This window comes from Saccopteryx leptura, chromosome 1, assembly GCF_036850995.1.
Source record: "Saccopteryx leptura isolate mSacLep1 chromosome 1, mSacLep1_pri_phased_curated, whole genome shotgun sequence".
NCBI lineage: Eukaryota > Metazoa > Chordata > Mammalia > Chiroptera > Emballonuridae > Saccopteryx > Saccopteryx leptura.
The window spans coordinates 163703112-163722811 of NC_089503.1; the positions used below are offsets into that span (position 1 = coordinate 163703112).

At 44.8% G+C, this 19700-nt stretch overlaps 1 protein-coding gene across 5 annotated transcripts in view; it reads right to left on the reverse strand.

Annotated features, from left to right (window-relative positions):
- Window positions 1-634: 634 nt before the first annotated feature.
- Window positions 635-19700, reverse strand: part of NR5A2 (nuclear receptor subfamily 5 group A member 2) — a 98917-nt gene continuing 79851 nt past the window's right edge. For all 5 annotated transcript variants that reach the window (XM_066379873.1, XM_066379868.1, XM_066379871.1 and 2 more), the window contains one exon: window positions 635-2951. In XM_066379873.1, the coding sequence (XP_066235970.1) occupies window positions 2704-2951 (248 nt within the window). In that variant the 3' untranslated portion in view covers window positions 635-2703. The remainder of the gene's footprint in view (window positions 2952-19700) is intronic.

Genomic DNA, 19700 nt, shown 5'->3' on the forward strand with positions numbered 1-19700 from the left:
TACCAGGTTAACAATACACCAATATTTGGCACTTTTTAGGTTTCATATGCATCGGGGAGGACTGTTTATTTAAACTCAGAAAACATGGTGCATATGTGTGTGTGTGTGTGTGTGTGTGTGTGTATTTGCAATATTCAAGACCCTCCACATAACTATCCCCCTAATCTCCTAATTGCCCCCACCGCTGTTTCGCATCCATGATGGGACTGTTTCTTGTGTCTTCTGACCATCTTGGTTTTGAACTGGAGAGCCATGATGCTGCCCACCTGATAATGTTCTGGACAGGGGCTCTGGTCAGCTCATTTCTGTTGTCCTTTGAGTTGTAAAGAGAAGAACACAGGTGTCTGATACTCACCAGGGACGGTGGATGCTCGGGTCAGCTCAGCTCACAGGCACCCTTCACACGGGATGAGTGTGAGAGGTGACTAATAACAATAACACAATAACCCTCTTTGCACACACAGAAGTAGCAACTAATGTCTTTGGTATACAACGTACAACGCTCGGGAAAGGAAAACCACGTACAACTTACCACCCTGGTGTTGAATTCACTGGAGAACAGGAAGCCACGAGTCACATAATTTACAAGAGATATTAAATAAACTACAGAAATAATTATGAAGATTTACAGGCCTTTTAATCAAGTGGATGATTTTAATTCATTAAAACCCTTCTCTGTCCCTGAACTGTGTTCCACTAACTTGAAGGCATGCTACAGTAAACACATGTATTTGGTTTCTTTAGTCTTGGCTATATCTTATACAGAGGTGAAACCAAGGAACAATAAATTAGCATCATAATTGTCTACAGTCAAAACTATGATATACAATATAAATAAACTATTCAAAAGCCAGACACATTTATGGGGGAAAAAATTAAGGGACTAGGAGATACTTTTATTTTTATTATTATTATTATTATTATTTTTTTTACAGTTTCTACAAGTGATTGTGCCGCCGATAATCTAAAAAAAAAAAATTAAAGTCTAAATGAGATTCCCGTTTTTAAAATTTTTATTTTAGTGTCTCACGACATACAATAATTAAGCCCTGTTAAAAATAATGACCAATCAGAAAAATAACATTAAGGAAATTACAGCTTTAGCTACTCTGTCCTATGTTCCTCCCTCCCTCTCTCCCTCCCATCCCCCCACCTGCAGGACCTCAAGAATGTAAACACTATTATTTTATTTGACTTTAAATGTATTAATACTTTATTTTAAATGTCGATTCACATCTGCACAGCTATACCTTTCAGAATTGTGAAAATAAGGCAAGACTTCCACACCTAGGGGTATTACTCGTAAATAACACTGATAAAGATGGTTGGAGGCCCCTCCCCCTCCGCCCTCCAATGTTTGTTCTAAGGACTTTGGTCTATGACTTAGTGAGGTCTGTATCACTCTTTTCCTCTCCCTTTTTGGAAGTGATCTAAACCCCTCGACTATCTTACCAGCCACGTATCAATTAAAAAAAAATCAGTTTCCCTCCTGTGTTAGGGCATGTTCGATCGAGTTAATCATTTTATCAGCTCTTTCCTACCCTCCACCTCATCTTTCCTGTTTGCATAGCTTTCCAAACTTCCGGTTCCTTTCAATGCCTCAGAACCGTGGCTGGGAGGCATCCCAGCAAACTAGGTCATGTGCTTTATTTTTTAAACAAATGACAAGAGTGGTTTGCTGAAAAAAGATGATGTATCTTAATAAACCTTTAGACCACACAAATTTTTTTAAATAAAAGGCAACCACGCCAAAGCCACATTTCAGGAACTGTAGCAGAAGAAATAAGGTCTAGCTTGCTTTGGCAATGGGTGCCTGGTGCTGGAAACATTTGTTGCCATTTCCCTTAATGTCCGTGGATGCTACTATGAGATCCCAAGAAGAACACAACCTGCAGTCTTTGTTTTTGTTTTTTTAAACATTAGGAACACACTACAGAACAAACTAGAACATATTCAAAATGGCAAGCGAACATACATTGTTCATAGACTGTCCTCGTGAGCTGGTTTGCAGATCTCAATTAGCCTTTCCCAGGTGCAGCTTCAGGTGGGTGTGGCTTAGTCCTTAGCATAGGTTCCACGGTGGTGATGGTCCTTGAAGGGAAGAGGGGAGGGGCTATTCCAGGTGTAGCTGATAGATTCTTGAGAATTGTTTTAGGTCCCGCTTCACCCAGGAGAAGGAGTTGTGTCAGCTCAAAACTAGCCCTCTTCCACCCCCCCACCCCCCCACCCCGGTCTCTCATTGTATTGATATAAGCCTAATTAATGACACAGATCATCAGTTCCTAAATTTCTTCATAGCGGAGATCAGTTTAAATATACAAGAATTGTTAGGTCCGTGTTGTTTCCTCTGGTGCGGTGTTGGTAACCCTCTGTGAGTTCGGTCCCCTCCAGAACAATGTCTCTTGTGGGGGGTCTCCCTCGGGGGCGGGGACAGGAAGCTTTTGATTCACAGTTTACAATACACATACCCTGATACGTCATTTATTTGCTATTAAGTGTTTGATTATTATGCCTTTTTCAACGCAATCCCTTTTAAGCCAAATGTTTGTTTGTTTTTTAATTAGTGTTGCTTGGAGCAGTTCAGAGTATTTTTTCTTTTTATCCCCCTTTCTTCCTGTTCTGTTTTCCCTCCCCCCCCACTTCCCCCCATAACCAGTCTCTTTTTTTTTGCTTGGAAAGCAGAGCTCTCCCAGGGCCTGTCACTCAAGCCCTTTTGGCGTGTAGCATCTCGATGAGCAGGTTGTTGTACGGCACATCGCCGTTCAGGTGCTTGTAGTAGAGGTATTCCTCAGCCTGCATGCTGATGGCACGGATCTCAGGGAGTCGGAGAAGGAGCTGCCCAAATTTCTCCGCTTGCTGCGGGTAGTTGCACATGGTGTAGTCCAACAGGGCGGCATTGACTTGTTCCTGAACCCCTTCCACTAGCTGGAAGTTCTCAAGGTTTTTGACATCTAAGTGGAGAGAAGAAGAAAAGAAAGAAAAAGCACATGAGTTCATTTCTGCTTACTACAGTCCTGGGTTCGGTTCATGGAGGTGGGTTCCTCCTAACTTAAAACACGCTCCCTCTGTGGCTGAGTATTCAGGACGTCCCACTCACCTGCCTTCCCGGTCCCTTGGCCACAGAAGGGCTCGGGAAGAGCGTCTTGTTGAAATTCTGCATATTCCTCACATCAATTAGATGCCGGTAGCTTTCAAGCAAGGTCAACCCTTTTCATATCTTACAAAGGGAGAGGTTGAGGGTTCCGAAAGAAGAGGGATCATTATATCGCCAGCAAATGAGTCCCCAGGGGGAGACCGGTCTTAACCCAGTGTATTGCACAATTCATGTAATTTTGTATTAATTTTTCTGACCCAAGGTGAAATCTGTGTCCAGGGCTTGACGTCGTTAATTCTAATAGAAAGTGACAGGGTTCTTGTTTCTGTTTGACATTTTCTAAATGACTCTGAGAAGCCTCTGCCTGGCCGAGCCTATGCTAATGGACCATCTGGTCCACTCCAGTGACTGCCAACCAACGGGATGCACGCGCGCGTGGGGGACTCTCTGAAACGCGGACTGCAGTGACTAATGATCTCTATCGAATGAAAGCCCTGTCCTCCAGGCTGAACACCAGCCAGGACGGCCTGTACCCTTTCACCTGAATACGTGGTGTCGGCAGTCTGACCCTTTGTTTTTTTTGTCCTGAGTCACTCAGAGAGAGATGGTGGACACTGGCCATTCGCTTAGCCTCACTTCTGGTGACCATCCTATTGCTATTTTTTTCTTTAAATGTATTTTTTTTTTTTTTACAGAGGCAGAGATAGACAGGGACAGACAGACAGGAACGGAGAGAGATGAAAAGCATCAATCATCAGTTTCTCGTTGCGCGTTGCGACTTCTTAGTTGTTCATTGATTGCTTTCTCACATGTGCCTTGACCGCAGGCCTTCAGCAGACCGAGTAAACCCCTGCTGGAGCCAGCGACCTTGGGTCTAAGCTGGTGAGCTCTTTGCTCAAGCCAGATGAGCCCGCGCTCAAGCTGGCAACCTCGGGGTCTCGAACCTGGGTCCTTCCGCATACCAGTCCGACGTTCTATCCACTGCACCACCACCTGGTCAGGCTTTAAATGTATTTTTAATATTTTGTATTGATTGATTTTTTTTTTGGGAGACAGAGAGAGATGGGGAGAGGAAGAGAGAGAGAAGCACTCACTTTGTGGTTCCACTTAGCTGTGCATTCACTGTTGGCTTTCCATATGTACCCTGATCAGGGATTGAACCTGCAACCTTGGTGTTTCAGGAACAATGCTCTAACTGACCAAGTTAACTGGCTAGGGCCATCCTGTTGTTGTAAGGCCCCCACCCAAGAGGTCCTCTGAGTAAATGACAGGGAGGCAGAGAGTCAAGGAAAAAAGGCAAAATGACATACAAATGCACACACAGACAATTAGAGAGGGACATTGTTACATTGGAATGTCTCTTCTGATGTTTATTGGTGTCAACAGTGCAGCTTTTATACACTGTATTTATAAAAAACCTCTGATGGAAATATGTAGAGATGTGTGTGCGTGTGTGTGTTTACACACATCATGCTAAGGGGGTAAACTGAGGCAGCCACTCCTCATCCCTGCTTTCTTTTCCAATTGGACAGAAATGAGAATGTGAAGAAAGCTGCATAATACGCAGACTCAAAGGTTCAATGTACCAGACTCAGTTCTCAGTTACCATAGTAACTCCTATCCAATATTTTAGGCTCTGTACTATGAAATCTAGCCTGGACCTCAGTGCCTGTCTATTCTGGGATCTCAGGATGCTTTTATGATAAAGGCCGCCTTGCATTTGCTGATGAAATGCGTCCAGGATGATTTTGTGTTTATGTTGAACCCTAAGTTTGCATTAAACACCCCCCCCCCCATCCATCCCCACATCTCTGTCCCCCAAATGAAAAGCAGTGAGGAACTGGTCAGGAATTGCTATAGATAGTGTGAGCCTTGGATACCACATTTGTTTCAAGGAGAGATGGAATAATAATAATAATAATAATAATAACAATAAAATCTTTGGCTATTTATTAACAAAATGTGAGACAAATGCCATACCATAAGAAAGTTGGGCTTTTAAACTGGTGGCCAGGTTGTGCCTGCTCGAACTGGTTCTGCAAGAGGCACTTAACTGCAAAGGCGCTTCCCGTCTCTCTTATTGGAAATATTTAAACATCATTATAAGTTATTTTAAAGTGCTTAGTAAGTATTAGTTACATTTGGCTCAGCACTAGAAAATGTAAACAGTTGGAAAGGGTTTGGATGTATCGTACCGGTACCCATGCTAGCTTGGTCCTCCACCCCGCCTGCGACACCTCTGCTGGCTCACCTTCCAGGCATGGACAGAGGTCCTTCGTGAGCATCGTGACCAACAGCCAAGGTTACTGTAAACCCATTCATCTGAGTTCTGACAAAATTCTTACTGCTTCTTCTCTTTGCCTTCTACCCAGAAGACTGAATTCAGCCTTCTCTTTGATGTACAACGAGGATGTTAAAACAGAGAACAAGCCACACCCAGGGTTACAGGGAAGATATACACACATCGGTAGCAGTAAAACGAAAGATTGATGTGGAGGACTGTTTCTTGCTACGAGGAAGATGGTCTCCTGACCAAGAGATGCTAACGAGAGTCACAGAGATTCAGTAGGGAGGTCAGAGAAACCTGCACAGTGCGGAGTGTAAGCTACGTCAATAATTCTTTCTTTAGAATGTGGTCTTTGAAACTTTCTTTTACTAATAAATGTATACTTTTTTGGAGAACTATATTCAACCTTCTATGATAAATTATGCCACTAGGTTAAGAAAAGGAAAAAAAAGTACTAATAAACATAAGCCAAAGGGATGGATGAACTGTTATTGCAGAATGATCATTTAAAGCAGTGGTAGTCAACCTAGTCTCTACTGCCCACTAGTGAGCGTTCAGCTTTCATGGTGGGCAGTAGTGGAGCAACCAAAGTATAAATAAAAAGATAGATGTAACTATAGTAAGTTGTTTTATAAAGATTTATTCTGCCACACTTAGCAAAAATCTGACATAAAGTACTTGTTAAGTAATTATTATTATATGCTTTAACTTGCTGTAACTCTGCTTTACAAATTTTATAAAGTAAAGTTACTTCCCTACTTTATAAATCATCATTATGTGGAATGGGTGGGTGGTTAGAAAGTTTCACTACTAACAGAGTTACAAAAGTGGGCGGTAGGTGTAAAAAGATTGACTACCCTGATTGAAAGGCTTCCCATCAGCATTCTTTGGATCATGTCTATAAATACTGCCTGAACTGGTAACTTTCTCCCAAAAGTTTAAAAAATACACAGTTTCCTTCTGAAGGAAACTATACATATATACAGTTTTTCTCTACAGTTCTTCAGGGTTGAATTCACAAGACTGCATTAAAGAGCCACTCTGCTATTTGTGTAAATTTGGCATAAACTGTAACAGGCGTGATGCTTCTCATGGCTCCAAAGGTACTTGCTTACTGAACAACTACTTTGTTTCTGTCTCTGTTCAGGCAATTTATGATTTGCTTGGTGATGAAACTACAGGGTTTAAAAAAGGAAGAGAAAGATTTTTGATTGGATTACTTGTTTCCTGGTCACAGAGTTCCTGGACCATCTCTCTGCTCTGGGATAGTTTCAGCTGTGGGTCCCCCCTTACTGCCCTTTGTACTGTTTGAATAACTGTCCATCTTGGGCTGAGGACTAGACTTCAGTCAAGGCACTATCCCCAGAGAAAATTAATGTTTGCTTTGTGTTCTTAGTGTACTTATCCAAGGATGCAAGGGTGAAATGACCTATTACAGGAATGATCGTATACATCAAATTTCTTTCTTTTTCTAATTCAAGGCTGGCTTTCCAAAATTGATTTCTAGACCAGAGCGCTCCCTGGAATCCCATATCTGAAACATTGCAGTGTTTTCAAAGAGTCCTGCCCTGAATCCTTTCTGTGATCTGAAGATTACATCTTGGTTTATGTGTTTTGCCAAAGGGAGTTTTCCCAGGTCAGTGTGCTTGAAGGGAAATGTGCCCATACTTGCACCTGAATTGGGGTCCCTCATTCTTACATCTCTCTCATCTCCAGGCAGGAACTTTCCCCACCATGGTCGAGTGGGTTCATGGTTCACGAGGACCTAGGGTGACGATGGGGAAGGTAAAGTAACAAAGACTTGGAATTGTCCCCTTGTCTATCATTCATTTTAGGAGGTCAGAAATGTCTAAACGTGGCCCCACGACACTCATGGAATTAGTTTTTCTGTCAATTTGGGCTCTCCCGTGAGAATTTAAAACGAGAGTGACATTTAAAATCGCAGCCACATTCTCTGGGACGATCCTCTGACAAACCAAGCCCACCCACGCAGAAACTGGCTGGGAGCTGGAGGATTTGGGTCTTAACTTACCTACTGCAGGAGACTATCACAACGAAATTCATGCATGAACTGATCTTAAATTACATTTAAAAAAAAAAAAAAGAAAAGAAAAAGAAATCTGTAAAACCTGGACAAATAATTCCATGTTCTGGAGTCCTCAGAAATAGATGTTTCTGAGATTTGCTGTTTGGTCCACCCATTAAATAGCACTGGACCCCATTTGGATTTTAGGAGAAGAACCAGCCGGAGGACCAGAGAGGTCCTGAAACCCAAATCCCCCCTGTTTTTCTGCGGTGCCTTCGGATGACTCTCATGGTCTCAGGTCTCTTAGGATGACTCTCACAGTCTCCAGTCTCCGGGGTTGGGACTGCGCTGGGGGGCCCCTTTGAAATGGATGCAAACTCTGTTGTAATACAATTTGAAAATGCAAGCTAATGAGCCCTGTCATTACACATTCCGGGCTGAAAATGGTGTGTAAACAGACAGAGGCGTTTTCTCCAGCCCTGTCTCGATAGCCTTTAAATTTTGATGACTGGCCAGGCGTTTTCCGTTACTCCTCTAAGTATCCATCTCTCATCTGTGCTACTTGATTCACTCAGGGACTAATTACCAACTTTTTTATAGGAGGCCGCATTACACTAAGCTCGTGGGGGGGAGGTGGTGTGCTCAGATGATTTTTATCCTTATTGGAAAGTAAACCCTTAGGTCTTCTTGAATATATTACAGCCTCAGCTTTGTGGGCGTCCCCAGCATTTGAGTTGCTCTGTCTGAAGATACAGACTCTGGTTTCTGCCGCCCTGGCACCTGCTGCATGGCATGGCCCATGAACCCTTCACTCAGTGTACTTTTTAGTGGCATGTCCTTTGCTGGGCATGGGGGGAGGGGGACAGGGGCAGAGAGCTGGGAGGCCCCCATGGAGTGTGCTGTCTTCTGTTGAGAAGATGATTATCTTTGTTAATCTGCCATACATGTGGGGGTGGGGGAATCTCATCTTGTCCTTTAAGAGGTAGGAAAATGGGGAGCATCTCTTCAGGGATGACAATCTGTGAACTGGGTGGGGGGGCTCCATCATCCTCAGAACACCCTTTGCTTTGATCAGTGGGAATAGCAGAGAGGAAATGAATTTTCTGTGAGGCGTTCACTTTTAAAAATTCATTTTTAGAGGACCCTGCTTTAAAATAATGTGTAAAAATAATTTGTAAAACAACCTGTCAAAACAAATTTGTAAGGATGTGTGGAGATCAACACGCTGGTACTTTCCGTTCACTGAACAGAGAGGGAGGGCTGTGGAGAGGTTGGAGGAGGAAAGACAGGGTCCTTTCAGGCTGATGTCTAAGATTTGCTCTTTCCAGCTTAAGTTGAAACTCAAAATTTTAAATTTATCACCACCGAGTCCTTGATAAGAACGTGGGTGTAGTTTATTAACCTGAAAGCTATCTTTAGTAGCTTAAACATACAATTCAGTGCCCTCATATGCAAATTACTAACAAGAACTTAGTATTAGCCCTGGGCATGGGCTGTGTGTAAAAACATCTGCGTATAGCATCTGCGTTATTTATGTACATAGAACAAAAAATAGTAATGCCTGTTAGAGTGCTCTGTAAGTTACACACCACCAATCCACGCTTGTTTTTGCTCTTGTACATAAGTAATATGTGTACTCTATGTCCATAGTGTCACACACCATTCCTGCCAAAGAGTTGCATTTTCCTTATTTCATACCTTCATGTATATATACAGTGTGTGAGTTCACTCATCCATCCATCCATCCATCCCTCTATCCCTCCATCCCTCCATCTACCCACGCATCCCTCCATCCACCCATCCACTCACCCACCCACCCATAAATCCATCCATCCATCCATCCATCCATCCATCCATCCATCCATCCATCCATCCATCCATCCATCCATCATGTCTGATAGCCTGGGGCTAGGCCCTGTGCCAGGTGTTGAAGGCACAGAAATACCAGACACTATTTCTGTGTCAACTAGTTTAATGTAACACAGATAAGCAGTGGGTGCCTTGGGCACCTAACCTAGAGCCTGGGGGACAGGAAGGGTTCCTGGGAGAAGTGACGCTGGAGGAGTTTTGAAAAATGAGCCAGAAGAAGCCAAGCAACACAGGTAAGCATGGTGCTGGGCAGACAGCACTCTGCACACAGCCTTGTGCACAGAGAGGATATGTGAGGAATGAAGGAACAGCTCGCTTGATTAAATGCCACTTTGCCCCAAACCAAAATCTTTCCTTCTGAGTTTATTTTTCTTTTGCTTTCGACACACGGCTCCTCTTCTGTATCGAATTCATGGCAGACTGTTTTTATTTTGCATAGAATTGTTCCACAACAGTGAGAGAAAATCACCAACTCCACAATGCATTGTGTTTTCTTGAAAAATGGGTTTGAATAGGGGTTTTGGTGGTGGTGGTGGTGGGGCTTTGACCATAGCGCCAAGACCACCTGTTCTCACATTCTCTGGGCTCCTCCCCACGTAGAAACCTGGACTTTGCCAGGCTCTGTGCCTTCCTCCACTTATACTCACTCAGGGACCCATGCAGGGCTGTAGGTGGAACTCAGGTTCCGTGGATACAGCTGCTCACTGGACGTCTCTACCTGAACGGCTAATGGGCATCTCGAACACATAGTGTCTAAAACTGATCTCAGTGCTTCTGGCTTTCTGAGCCTGCCCTGCCTTCTGCTTTTTCTCTACCAGTTATTGGACCAACAACCCCCACATGTTGGCACAGACGTCACTGCCTCCAGGAAGCCTCCCCTGCCTGAGCCTACCTACCTCTGCAGATTCTATAGCACATCTCATCTGTTCATCACACAGGCATCGGGGGTTACCTGGTTGCCTTACAGTCAAGTGTAAGGGCCTTGTGAACAGCACCCGGCCTTCCCCAGGGCTTGCCCAGTGCCTGGACAACATGGAAACCCATTTCATCCTTGCTGAATGACAGATATTTTCACCTCAAATGCATGCATTCCCCTTGCTTGGTTCCCAGAAGATCTTCCCAATATTTCCAACCATGTCTTCCTTGTCCAGCTTTTCGAGGTCTATGCCCTGCCTCCCCAGCCGGACTGCCTTCCCTCAGAAGGCAGAGGTTCCTTCTTCTGCATCTAATTTTGCACACAGTACGAGTATAGAAATACACACACACATACAGCACCCAAGACACGTGCTATTGCCCTTGCTGATCTGAATTCAGCTCCCTTGAGTGTGAAGCACATGCAGATTAATTCTCCAGGAGTATAATGAGCACGTTCTATGAGCCACGCCTCTAGCCATGGGACTCTTGAACGGTGTTCGGGTGGCTCACCTTGTTAGGTCCAGAACCAGAGTCAAATCCAACGTTGCCCAGGATGTGTCCCTAGAAGAGTGCAGTGTGACTCTCAACTGAAGATGTTGAGCTGTGTGAGTAGGGGAAGGAGAACCACTGGGGGTGTTGATGGTGTGAGCTGGCAAGGGGAGTGTGTTGTGTGAGGGTCTACATAGCCTACCTGAAACATTCCCACTTTCCGTCTGTATGTACATTTGCAACTTGGTGTTCCAGACTTCTTAGGGATAAAAAGGAGGAAGGAAGGTAATACTATTGGGGGGGGGGGGGTGGCCCTACAATCATAAACTGAAACACGTATGTTCTATCAGTCTCTACACACCAGATGATGGAGAAACCTCCTAAGAATGCAAGAAGAATCAAAGGAAAATAAGAATGTCTCTCTGGCTGGGAACTGATAGAATATTAAAATATTAAAAAAATTTTTTTTTTTAATTGAATCTTTTAAAAAATGTTTTAAATTGATTTTAGAGAGAGAGGAAGGGACAGAGACAGAGAGAAATGCCAACCTGTTTCCGTATGTGACCTGACTGGGGATTGAACCTGCAACCTTTCTGTAGCAAGATGACACTCTAACCAACTGAGCTCCCAGGCCAGGGCTCAATGGAATATACTGAGCCAGAAAACAGAATGTTAAAGGGGCAGAGGAGGAGGCAATTTCCCCAGAATTTTTTAGTAAAGTGGTATGCCGAGCAGTCTTAATTAACACAGGCAAATACGCACACTGAGCGTCTGATAGAACAGGTAGCCTTCAAGTGTACGGTCGATGCAGGATTGCAGCCGCCTCGGCCGGCTGGTTGTGTGGGTCATAGTCCTGTATTATAAAGACTGTCCCCTCAGAACATGAAACTTCACGCAGAGCAGCCCTTCCTCGGAGAAAAGCCTGTCTGTCCAGTCTCACAGCCCCGTCCTCATGTGCGCAGGTTTTGAGTCGTATTTTCATTGATTTCCATTCAGAAACTTTTGTGGGGTTTTTTTTTTGTGTGTGCAGATTTCTTATTCTCTTCGAATAAGCTATGAGGTCCAAGTTTGTTCAGGTGGCAAGTCAGGACTATGAATAAACCAACGTTATCATATGAAAGAGAATTAAACAGGCAGGTCCAAGTGGGGATATATTAAGCCAAATTTAAGCTCCTCCAGTTGTTGAGTTTAGCCGATGCTAGGTGTCTGGTTTGCCTCGGGATAAATTCCGCTTTCCAGCTAATCGAAAGGGGAGGAAAAAAAAAACTGCCCCAGGAATGATAAAATTTACAAGAGAGGCTGCTGAGCGGGTTCTTGTTAAAAATATTAGCTCAGAGGCATCCTTATCGTCTTTGGGATGAAGACTGTATTTGCATTTAATTATTGGATTTCAAACTTTTATGAACCTGGATCAAATATTAGCCAAGCCAATTAAAATATTGCTTTGTGTGAGTGTGTGGCTGGGAGCCCAGAACTGCGTGAGTTACTCAACGGTGTCTCTAAGTTTCTCATGGACTTTTCTAAGGGATGCTTCCGGAGAAAGCAAAAAAAAAAAAAAAAAAAAAAAAAAAAGTAACATGACAATATAAAGGTAACATTTAGTAGACAAGGTACAACCCGAATAGTTGACTTGAAACAGGTCTCTACATTGGAGCGTCAGTCTAGAAGTTGTATGCTTCTAGGCGTTTGCACCCATGCAATCAATATTGCTTCCTAATTCAGCATTTGAAAGAAATCTCTTTCTTGTAAACAGTTCATGCTAGTCCAGGGGGCCACAGGGCAATTGCATCGCCAGGAGTAGGTTCCTGTCTGGCTTTGTCCCCAACTGACGGCTGGCTCCAGCACTGTGTTTGCTCCCCTAGGTCTTAGAGGTGGCAAGGGATCTGGGCTTAGATGCACAGTGGGCAGGGATGAGGAGGGAGGAGGGTTACAGGGAAAAAGTTCATGTGCAACTACAGAGCAGAACACGTTTCAAAAACATTGTCTCAACCTGGAATCATTGGGAAAAAGAAAGGCATCCCACTATCTTTATGACATCACCCGTTTACTTTAGATGACCCATGTTCTGCGCACCTCAGTGCCCACAGTGGAGTAGGCAGGAAACCTTGTAAAAATCTGTGTTGGACTTAGTCCTCTGGCACCAAGGACTCCCTGGTGGCAGAAGGACACAGATGTCGTGTCACCGTGCTTCCAACCCCGGTTCCCTGTGTGTGTGTGTGTGTGTGTGTGTGTGTGTGTGTGTATGTATGTGACCCTGGGAGGACATCTCAGCAGTCCCTTGCATGAACGTGTCGTTAGAGGGGAATGAGCCACGGATGTCTTGGTCTCAATTCCAATCTCACTCGTTGTGATGGACGTTTGAAACCAAGACCTGAATGTGACACACTTGCCATTCGGAAGAATAAGATGGTCAAGTCAACGCAAGGATGCCCAACCAGGCAGGAAATTCTGCCTCCCACGCCACAGGGAACATGGGACCTAGAAAACACCACAGTGTGCTACTTCATTTGCTGGAGGTTTACAAATGAAGACTCAGCAGCAACTTGAACCCTGTGGCCCCTTGCAGGCACTGGGTTTGGGTTTCACTCTGGATAGGAAGTTTGAAGAATGCCTGTCAGTTTCCTAGGCTGAGTATCTAACTCACAGGAAAGTAAATTTTGTCTCAAGCCAGCAGCTGAAGCAGAAAATTCAGGGAGTCAAAACGGTGCCATCTGTGTTACAATCGAATTTTAAACGCCGGGGAAGCTTTCATAAGGTTATTTCACAGAACGCAGGCTGAATGTCTATGTCCCACCACTCCTGAGGATAAAATATAGTTGCTTAGTTCTTTTTGAACTTGTATCAAAGCCCTTTCCTCTATCTTAACATCTCCCAACATATCTGGAAAGTCTAGCCTTGTCTTTTCCTGAGCGAGACACACAATGAATTCATGGAGTGAATTAGGAGGAAGAAGAGTAGTAGGAGGAGGTATCTTAATGTTATAACTGATGCCCCAACCCCTTCTAATTGTACCCTCCTTGTGCCCACGGCAGGACTTGAGAGAAAGCCCCCAGGGCTGAGGTCACCAAGATTGCATCTCTTTTAAGCACATTGTAGATTCAGCTTTTTGTTGCCCTTGAGGTTTATGGTATGGGTGTTGCTTGTTCTTTCCACTTGTACAAAAATGTAGCATTACCATTGGTAAAATTCTTGCAGCTTGAAGCCACATGCAGACTCATATGTATACATTTGATCTAAGCAGCTGAGGTGTGTTTTTGTTTGTTTGTTTCAGTTTGTAGTTAGAAGATACACTTGTTACTTCTTATTGCAGCGTTTCCCTTAGCTGATTCACATTCCGCTCAGTAAGGTCAGAGGCGGAAAGGGACGGGAAGGGACCCTTCAGTGGGCCCATACTTACTCCGAATTGTTGGGATGGTGCAAAGAATGAAGTGAGGTCTTCGGAGTAAAGAAATAAGGGAAAAGAGGAAACTGATTACCCAATGAGATCATTAGAGGCAAATACTTATCAATGCTTTGCATAACCGGAATTAATAATTCATCTGATTGCTCGGGGACATGTATCTGCATGTGCAAGACAGAAAATCCATATTGCCAATTTTGTTTTGCTTTTTATTTTTTTTAAAACCATGTGGCAGAGACCATAACAAAAAAGTTCAGTTTAAAAGAGCTTGAGACATTTTGCAAAGGGAGCTTTTTATTTTATTTTATTTGGTTTGTGTCCTCATGGATTTTGCTAAGACAGCAGTCTTAGTTACTCTCAAATACCTTACATGGGATCCTATTTGTTTTATAAAACATTCTCGATCTTGAGCCCTGTACAGGAAGGGACCTAAGAGTGGGTGTCACCACACCTTTCCACATCTAGATACCATCAATTTAGGAGTCGGAGAATGGTTATGGTTTGGAAGATTGCATTGTGGCCGACTCTAGATTATTCAAGGGTGTTACTGGTGCATGTGTTTCCACAGCTAAGAAAAGTGAGCAGAAGTGGTCTTAGATCTGGGCACACAGCACTGGCCCCATGACACTGGAATGAAGAGATGGCTCATCCTCTCAGCTCCCTCATCTTTTCTGTGTGTTTTAACAGTGATTGCCATGAGGTGGGACCAAGGGCCTGGCCCTTAGTCACCTCGTCATCCTGCTGGGAGGACCACCCTCTATCCCGCCCTGTATCCTAGGAAAGCTCTGGTGTGGTCCTTCCTCAGCCAGGTGTCAGCCAGCGTATCCGGAGAGCAGTGCTGGTCAGACATCAGGAACCGTGTTAGTAATACTCGGAGCAGCTCTGACCCTTCACGGCACCTCTCCCAAGGGAGCACCAAGTCCACGGTCATCCCTGCAGCTCGGGAGCCCCTCCATGCCTCCTGAGGAGGTCCCTCCACGGAGGTTTCCCTGTAGAAACACATCCCACGACTGGGACATAAGACAAAACACCCAGTACTCCTGCACATGGGGCCTCATGGTGGCTCAGTGTGTATAAACCTGTCAACTTCAAGGGCAGCCCAGACAGTGACATCTACTAATACCTCTCATCTTGCAAAGCTTGGGATTGAAAGAACCATTTAAGATTTGAATTTTGGATTATCTGCGGATGCCGTGTTGCCCTTAAGACTCTGTTGACAAAGAGTATGCTAGAGAGAACTTTTCAAGTTGCAACATAGCGAAATCAGATCATAACCGGCACACTGGCCGTCAGTCTGGCAGTGACCGGTCAGTGGTGACGTCAAGACTGTCTGCTTTTGTGGGAGTGTCCTCCAAGAGCCTCAGTGCTGTGGCTCCTTCTTGGCTGTGAAGAAACAAAGGTGCTTCCATGCCCCAGATTTTAAAATAAACCCTCCTAGCGTTAAACACATGTTGAGATGCTTCTGGCTCTGTCCATCTGTGGTACAGCTAATAAGGGAAAATGGTGTTGTTGGAGCTTTATTTTACTCTATGAGCACGTCCTGTGGATACAGAAATGCTTCTTTTAAAAACACATAAACCTGCCTGACCTGTGGTGGCACAGTGGATAAAGCATCCACCTGCAACACTGAGGTCGCCAGTTCAAAACCCTAGGCTTGCCCAGTCAAGGCACAGGTATGAGTTGATGCTTTCTGCTCCTCTCTTCTCTCTCTCTCCTCTCTCTAAAAATAAATAAATCTAAAGAAAACAGAAACAAGAACACATAGACCTTAGATTGTACAAGGTGAATGGAGCCAGTGTTTATCTAGTCTTAACATGTCAGAGCGAAGCAAATTCTTCATCTCCTGACTGACATAGAACCCTGGGCTGTTCTCATACAGAAATACAAAGTATCATCTTGCAATAGCTGTCCAAGCAGTAGCAGTTTGTAAACTGTGGAGCTTTGATAGTTATTATTGGCGACTTAGTAACTCATAAGAATACCAGCAAAGAACAGTTTTCAGTGTTTGTGTCTGTGCTATCTCATTTAATGCTAAAGACATCCCCAGTGCAGTTGATATTATTATCAGTAGGAGTACTGCCGCCCCCACTTCTGTGCTGGTTGGTGGCAGAATTGGGACCTGGATTCGAATCCAGATCCATTCTAAACTTTGCTGCTCGGGGCCTGGAGTGATCTCCTGTGTTTTGTTATTGGGAGACTAATTTCTCAGTGAGAGCAGAGAAAGTTCCAGGTTGCACTTCCTCCCATGTGCAGAAGCTCTCTGTACCATCTTTGTCCTGGAGTTGTGAACATAGACTTTCCTAATGCCTGGAGAGGCTGGAAGGTGCAGAAGCCTGGATGGGTCAGTAAAATGAACATCTTTTTAAACTTCTGAAAGGACTTCCAGCCACTCTGGCAGATCCCAGAGAAGTAGACGAGTGAGTTGTCCACCTGCACATGGCCAGTAGCTTGTGAGCAAAGCAGTTTCCTGGCCATGTGTCCATCATGGTCTCTGACAAAGCCCTTCCCTAAAGGTTTTGTTGGGATGCCCATAATTCCTGGAATGATCAGCTTATTCACTTCCAAGGGGTGGGCAGTTCTGGGACCACCAGCAGAGAGGAGTCCTCTGGCTCTGTAGGCGTCCTCTCCTCCTACAGGGCTTTGCTTGTGGCCAGACCAGAGCGCATGCACAGAGGGCGCCTAGCCCCTGCCTTAGGGCCGGTCTATCCTTTCCTGGATGTGTCCAGTGTGAGCATAGCCTGGGAGAGAGGGAAGTCTGGCATGGGAAATCACACCACCTGTGGCGCTAGCCTTGGAATCCCCCTCACGGGCCCCCACACCGACGCCAGGACTCTCCATCCTGCATGTGTACACACACACACACACCCACACACACACTTGTGCGCGCGCACACACCCACCCACACACAACACACACACGGCCTCAGGACCATGGACACAAACTGCACACTGAGAGCTGCAGGGGGCCAGAGCAGACCAGGGAGCCCATCAGTGGGAGGACACTGCTGGGAACAGGCAGGGACAGGGACAAGTATACTTGTGAAACACAGAAATGCCCAGTTATTCTTTGATTCTTTGTTTCCTAATTGGCATGAATACACTGGATCCCAGATTGATGTTTATGCTATAACTTTAGAATAGCATTTATTTTTTAAAACATGAACTTCCTGTACTTTTCCTTAACTAGGAAGAAAATTCAAATCTGATAGGGTTAGGGAATGAAGTAGTGACTACAAGGCAGTCCCAGGTTACGAGCGAGATGAGTTCTGTAGGGTTGTTCTTATGTTGAATTTGTGTATAAGTCGGAACAGGCACATGGACCTATTAAATGCAGCTTAGACAGATGTTTGTCTTAACATAGTATTTATTTCTTACCTTCTGGTGCGTATAAATACTTAACCATTTTCAAACCTACAGAACCTATCTCGTTTCTAACCCAGGGACGGCCTGTAGTGTATATTGGATTTTCTATGACCTCCTCCCTCACTCCCCTCCCCGTCTGTCTCCTGTTTATTTGCTTATTCATGATGATCTCATTCTCAATTCCTGCATCACATGCACTCTTTCATTGTACATGTTTTTTAAAACATGCCGAACGCCCTCTGCACGTGTCGATGTCTGACCGGCAGCCTCTCTGGCGAGGGGCCAGATGGGTTGATGGCAGATTTGCTGTGACCCTGGATTTCCCCATTAATCTGGCCCTGCAGGCTTGCAGGGGCTGGCGTGGAAAGCCCCTCCTGTGCATAATATCCTGCCCCAGGTTGTCCCGCCGGAGCTGGTCGGTGGGGACTCTGCGACATTCAGGGCGAACATTCTCCGGGGCCACCCAGGGGAAGGAAACGGCGGCATGTTGGGTGTTAGGGTTCAGTGGGCACAGAAAGGTTTCTTCCTAATCAATGAAATGAAGTACTTTGCTGCCAGGTGACAAACTTATTAAAAAGACCATGGAGAGACACCAAGGGAAGTGTTAGTTTAGATCACAGAGATGCTATGTGATCTGCCTGGTTGAAAAGCATCCAAATAATATCCCATGGTCCTTAGACCTCTGATAATAGTTAGGAGAACCACGTCTGGAGTGGATTAAAGAATTAAAAAAAATGCAAGTAAATGATAAGCAAAACATCAACCAGGAACATACCAAGAGATCAATGAAAGGAAGATTATAATTAGTGATTAGACTGCAAGAATCGCTCGGACAGTTTTAATTGTGAAGAGTCTTGGCATGTAAGAAAGGCTGATAACCTTGGGGATGCCCCCTGGTTAGCCAGGGACAGGGGGTTCTCTCTGCAGGACAACTAGCCTGTTGCTATCTCTGTGTCCTCCAACGCACCTACACGTGTTAACTAACCTTTTTCACCAGAATGTAGTAGCCAGAGTTCATTTTGTCATCAGAATGTCAAAGGAAATGTAAAATTCCCTTTTTAAATTTTTGGTTGCATAGAAACATGGAAGGGAGAAAAAGAAAACAAACCCAGGTGTGGGAGAAAATAGAAAAAGAGATGGAATAGCAGAGATAGTCATCATTGAAAAGAAATCCCTCCCTCTCCAACCAAAGCAAACCACTTGCTCAGACACATCATTTTCAAATGGTGTTTGGGGAGGTTGATCTGCTCAGGGGGTGTGTTTGCTTATTGCTGCTGTGATATCTCCTCTCCCATCCCCCCAAATATTTTTGTTGTTTTTTAAGAATCTGATGTGAATGCAAAAAATTAGTCAGGGTCAAGTTTCTACCTTTTTGCCCAATGTATCCTCTCAGAAGATACTTTTTGTCACTGGGGCTTGGAGCTGGATCTTAGCAGTGAACTGTGAAAACTCAGTGTTGATCATTATCAGAACGCAGCGGGTTTGTGCTTGAAAGCATTTCACTGGGTGTATGTTTCGAGACTGGGGATTCAGCAGGACATAGGACTTCCGTGGCTCAGATTCAGGACTTATCAGGGTCTCTGCTGGACATCTCTGCACATGGACAAGTTGAGGCTGAAATGCTAGAGCCTTCCCCGAGGCTCCCCACACATCCAGTGCTCACGTTTTGTTTCTTGGCATTCTTTTTTTTTTTTGTATTTTTCTGAAGTGAGAAGTGGGGAGGCAGTCAGACAGACTTCTTCTGCATGCTCCCCAACTGGGATCCACCTGGCACGCCCACCAGGGAGTGATGCTTGGCCCATCTGAGCCATTCTAGCACCTGAAGGGGAGAGGTCATGGAGCCATCCTCAGTGCCCGGGCAAACTTTGCTCCATTGGAACCTTGGCTGCAGGAGGGGAAGAGGAAGAGAGAGAGAGAGAGAGAGAGAGAGGAGAGAGGAGAGAGGGAAGGGTGGAGAAGCAAATGTGCGCTTCTCCTGTGTGCCCTGACCAGGAATCGAACCTGGGACTTTCACAGGCTGGGGCCGACACTCTACTGCTGAACCAACTGGCCAGGGCTCTCAGCATTCTTGATTCACATGCACTAATTTGGTAAAAATTCAGGTGTTGTTTGCTTTAAAATCCTTTAAAATCTTTTCTCCTGCTCCTTCTCCTCCTTCTCCTCCCCCTCCCTCTCCTCCTCCCCTTCTCCCTCCTCCTCCTCTTCCTCCTCCTCCTCCCCTTCTTCCTCTTCCTCTTCTTCTTCTTCTTCACATGAAC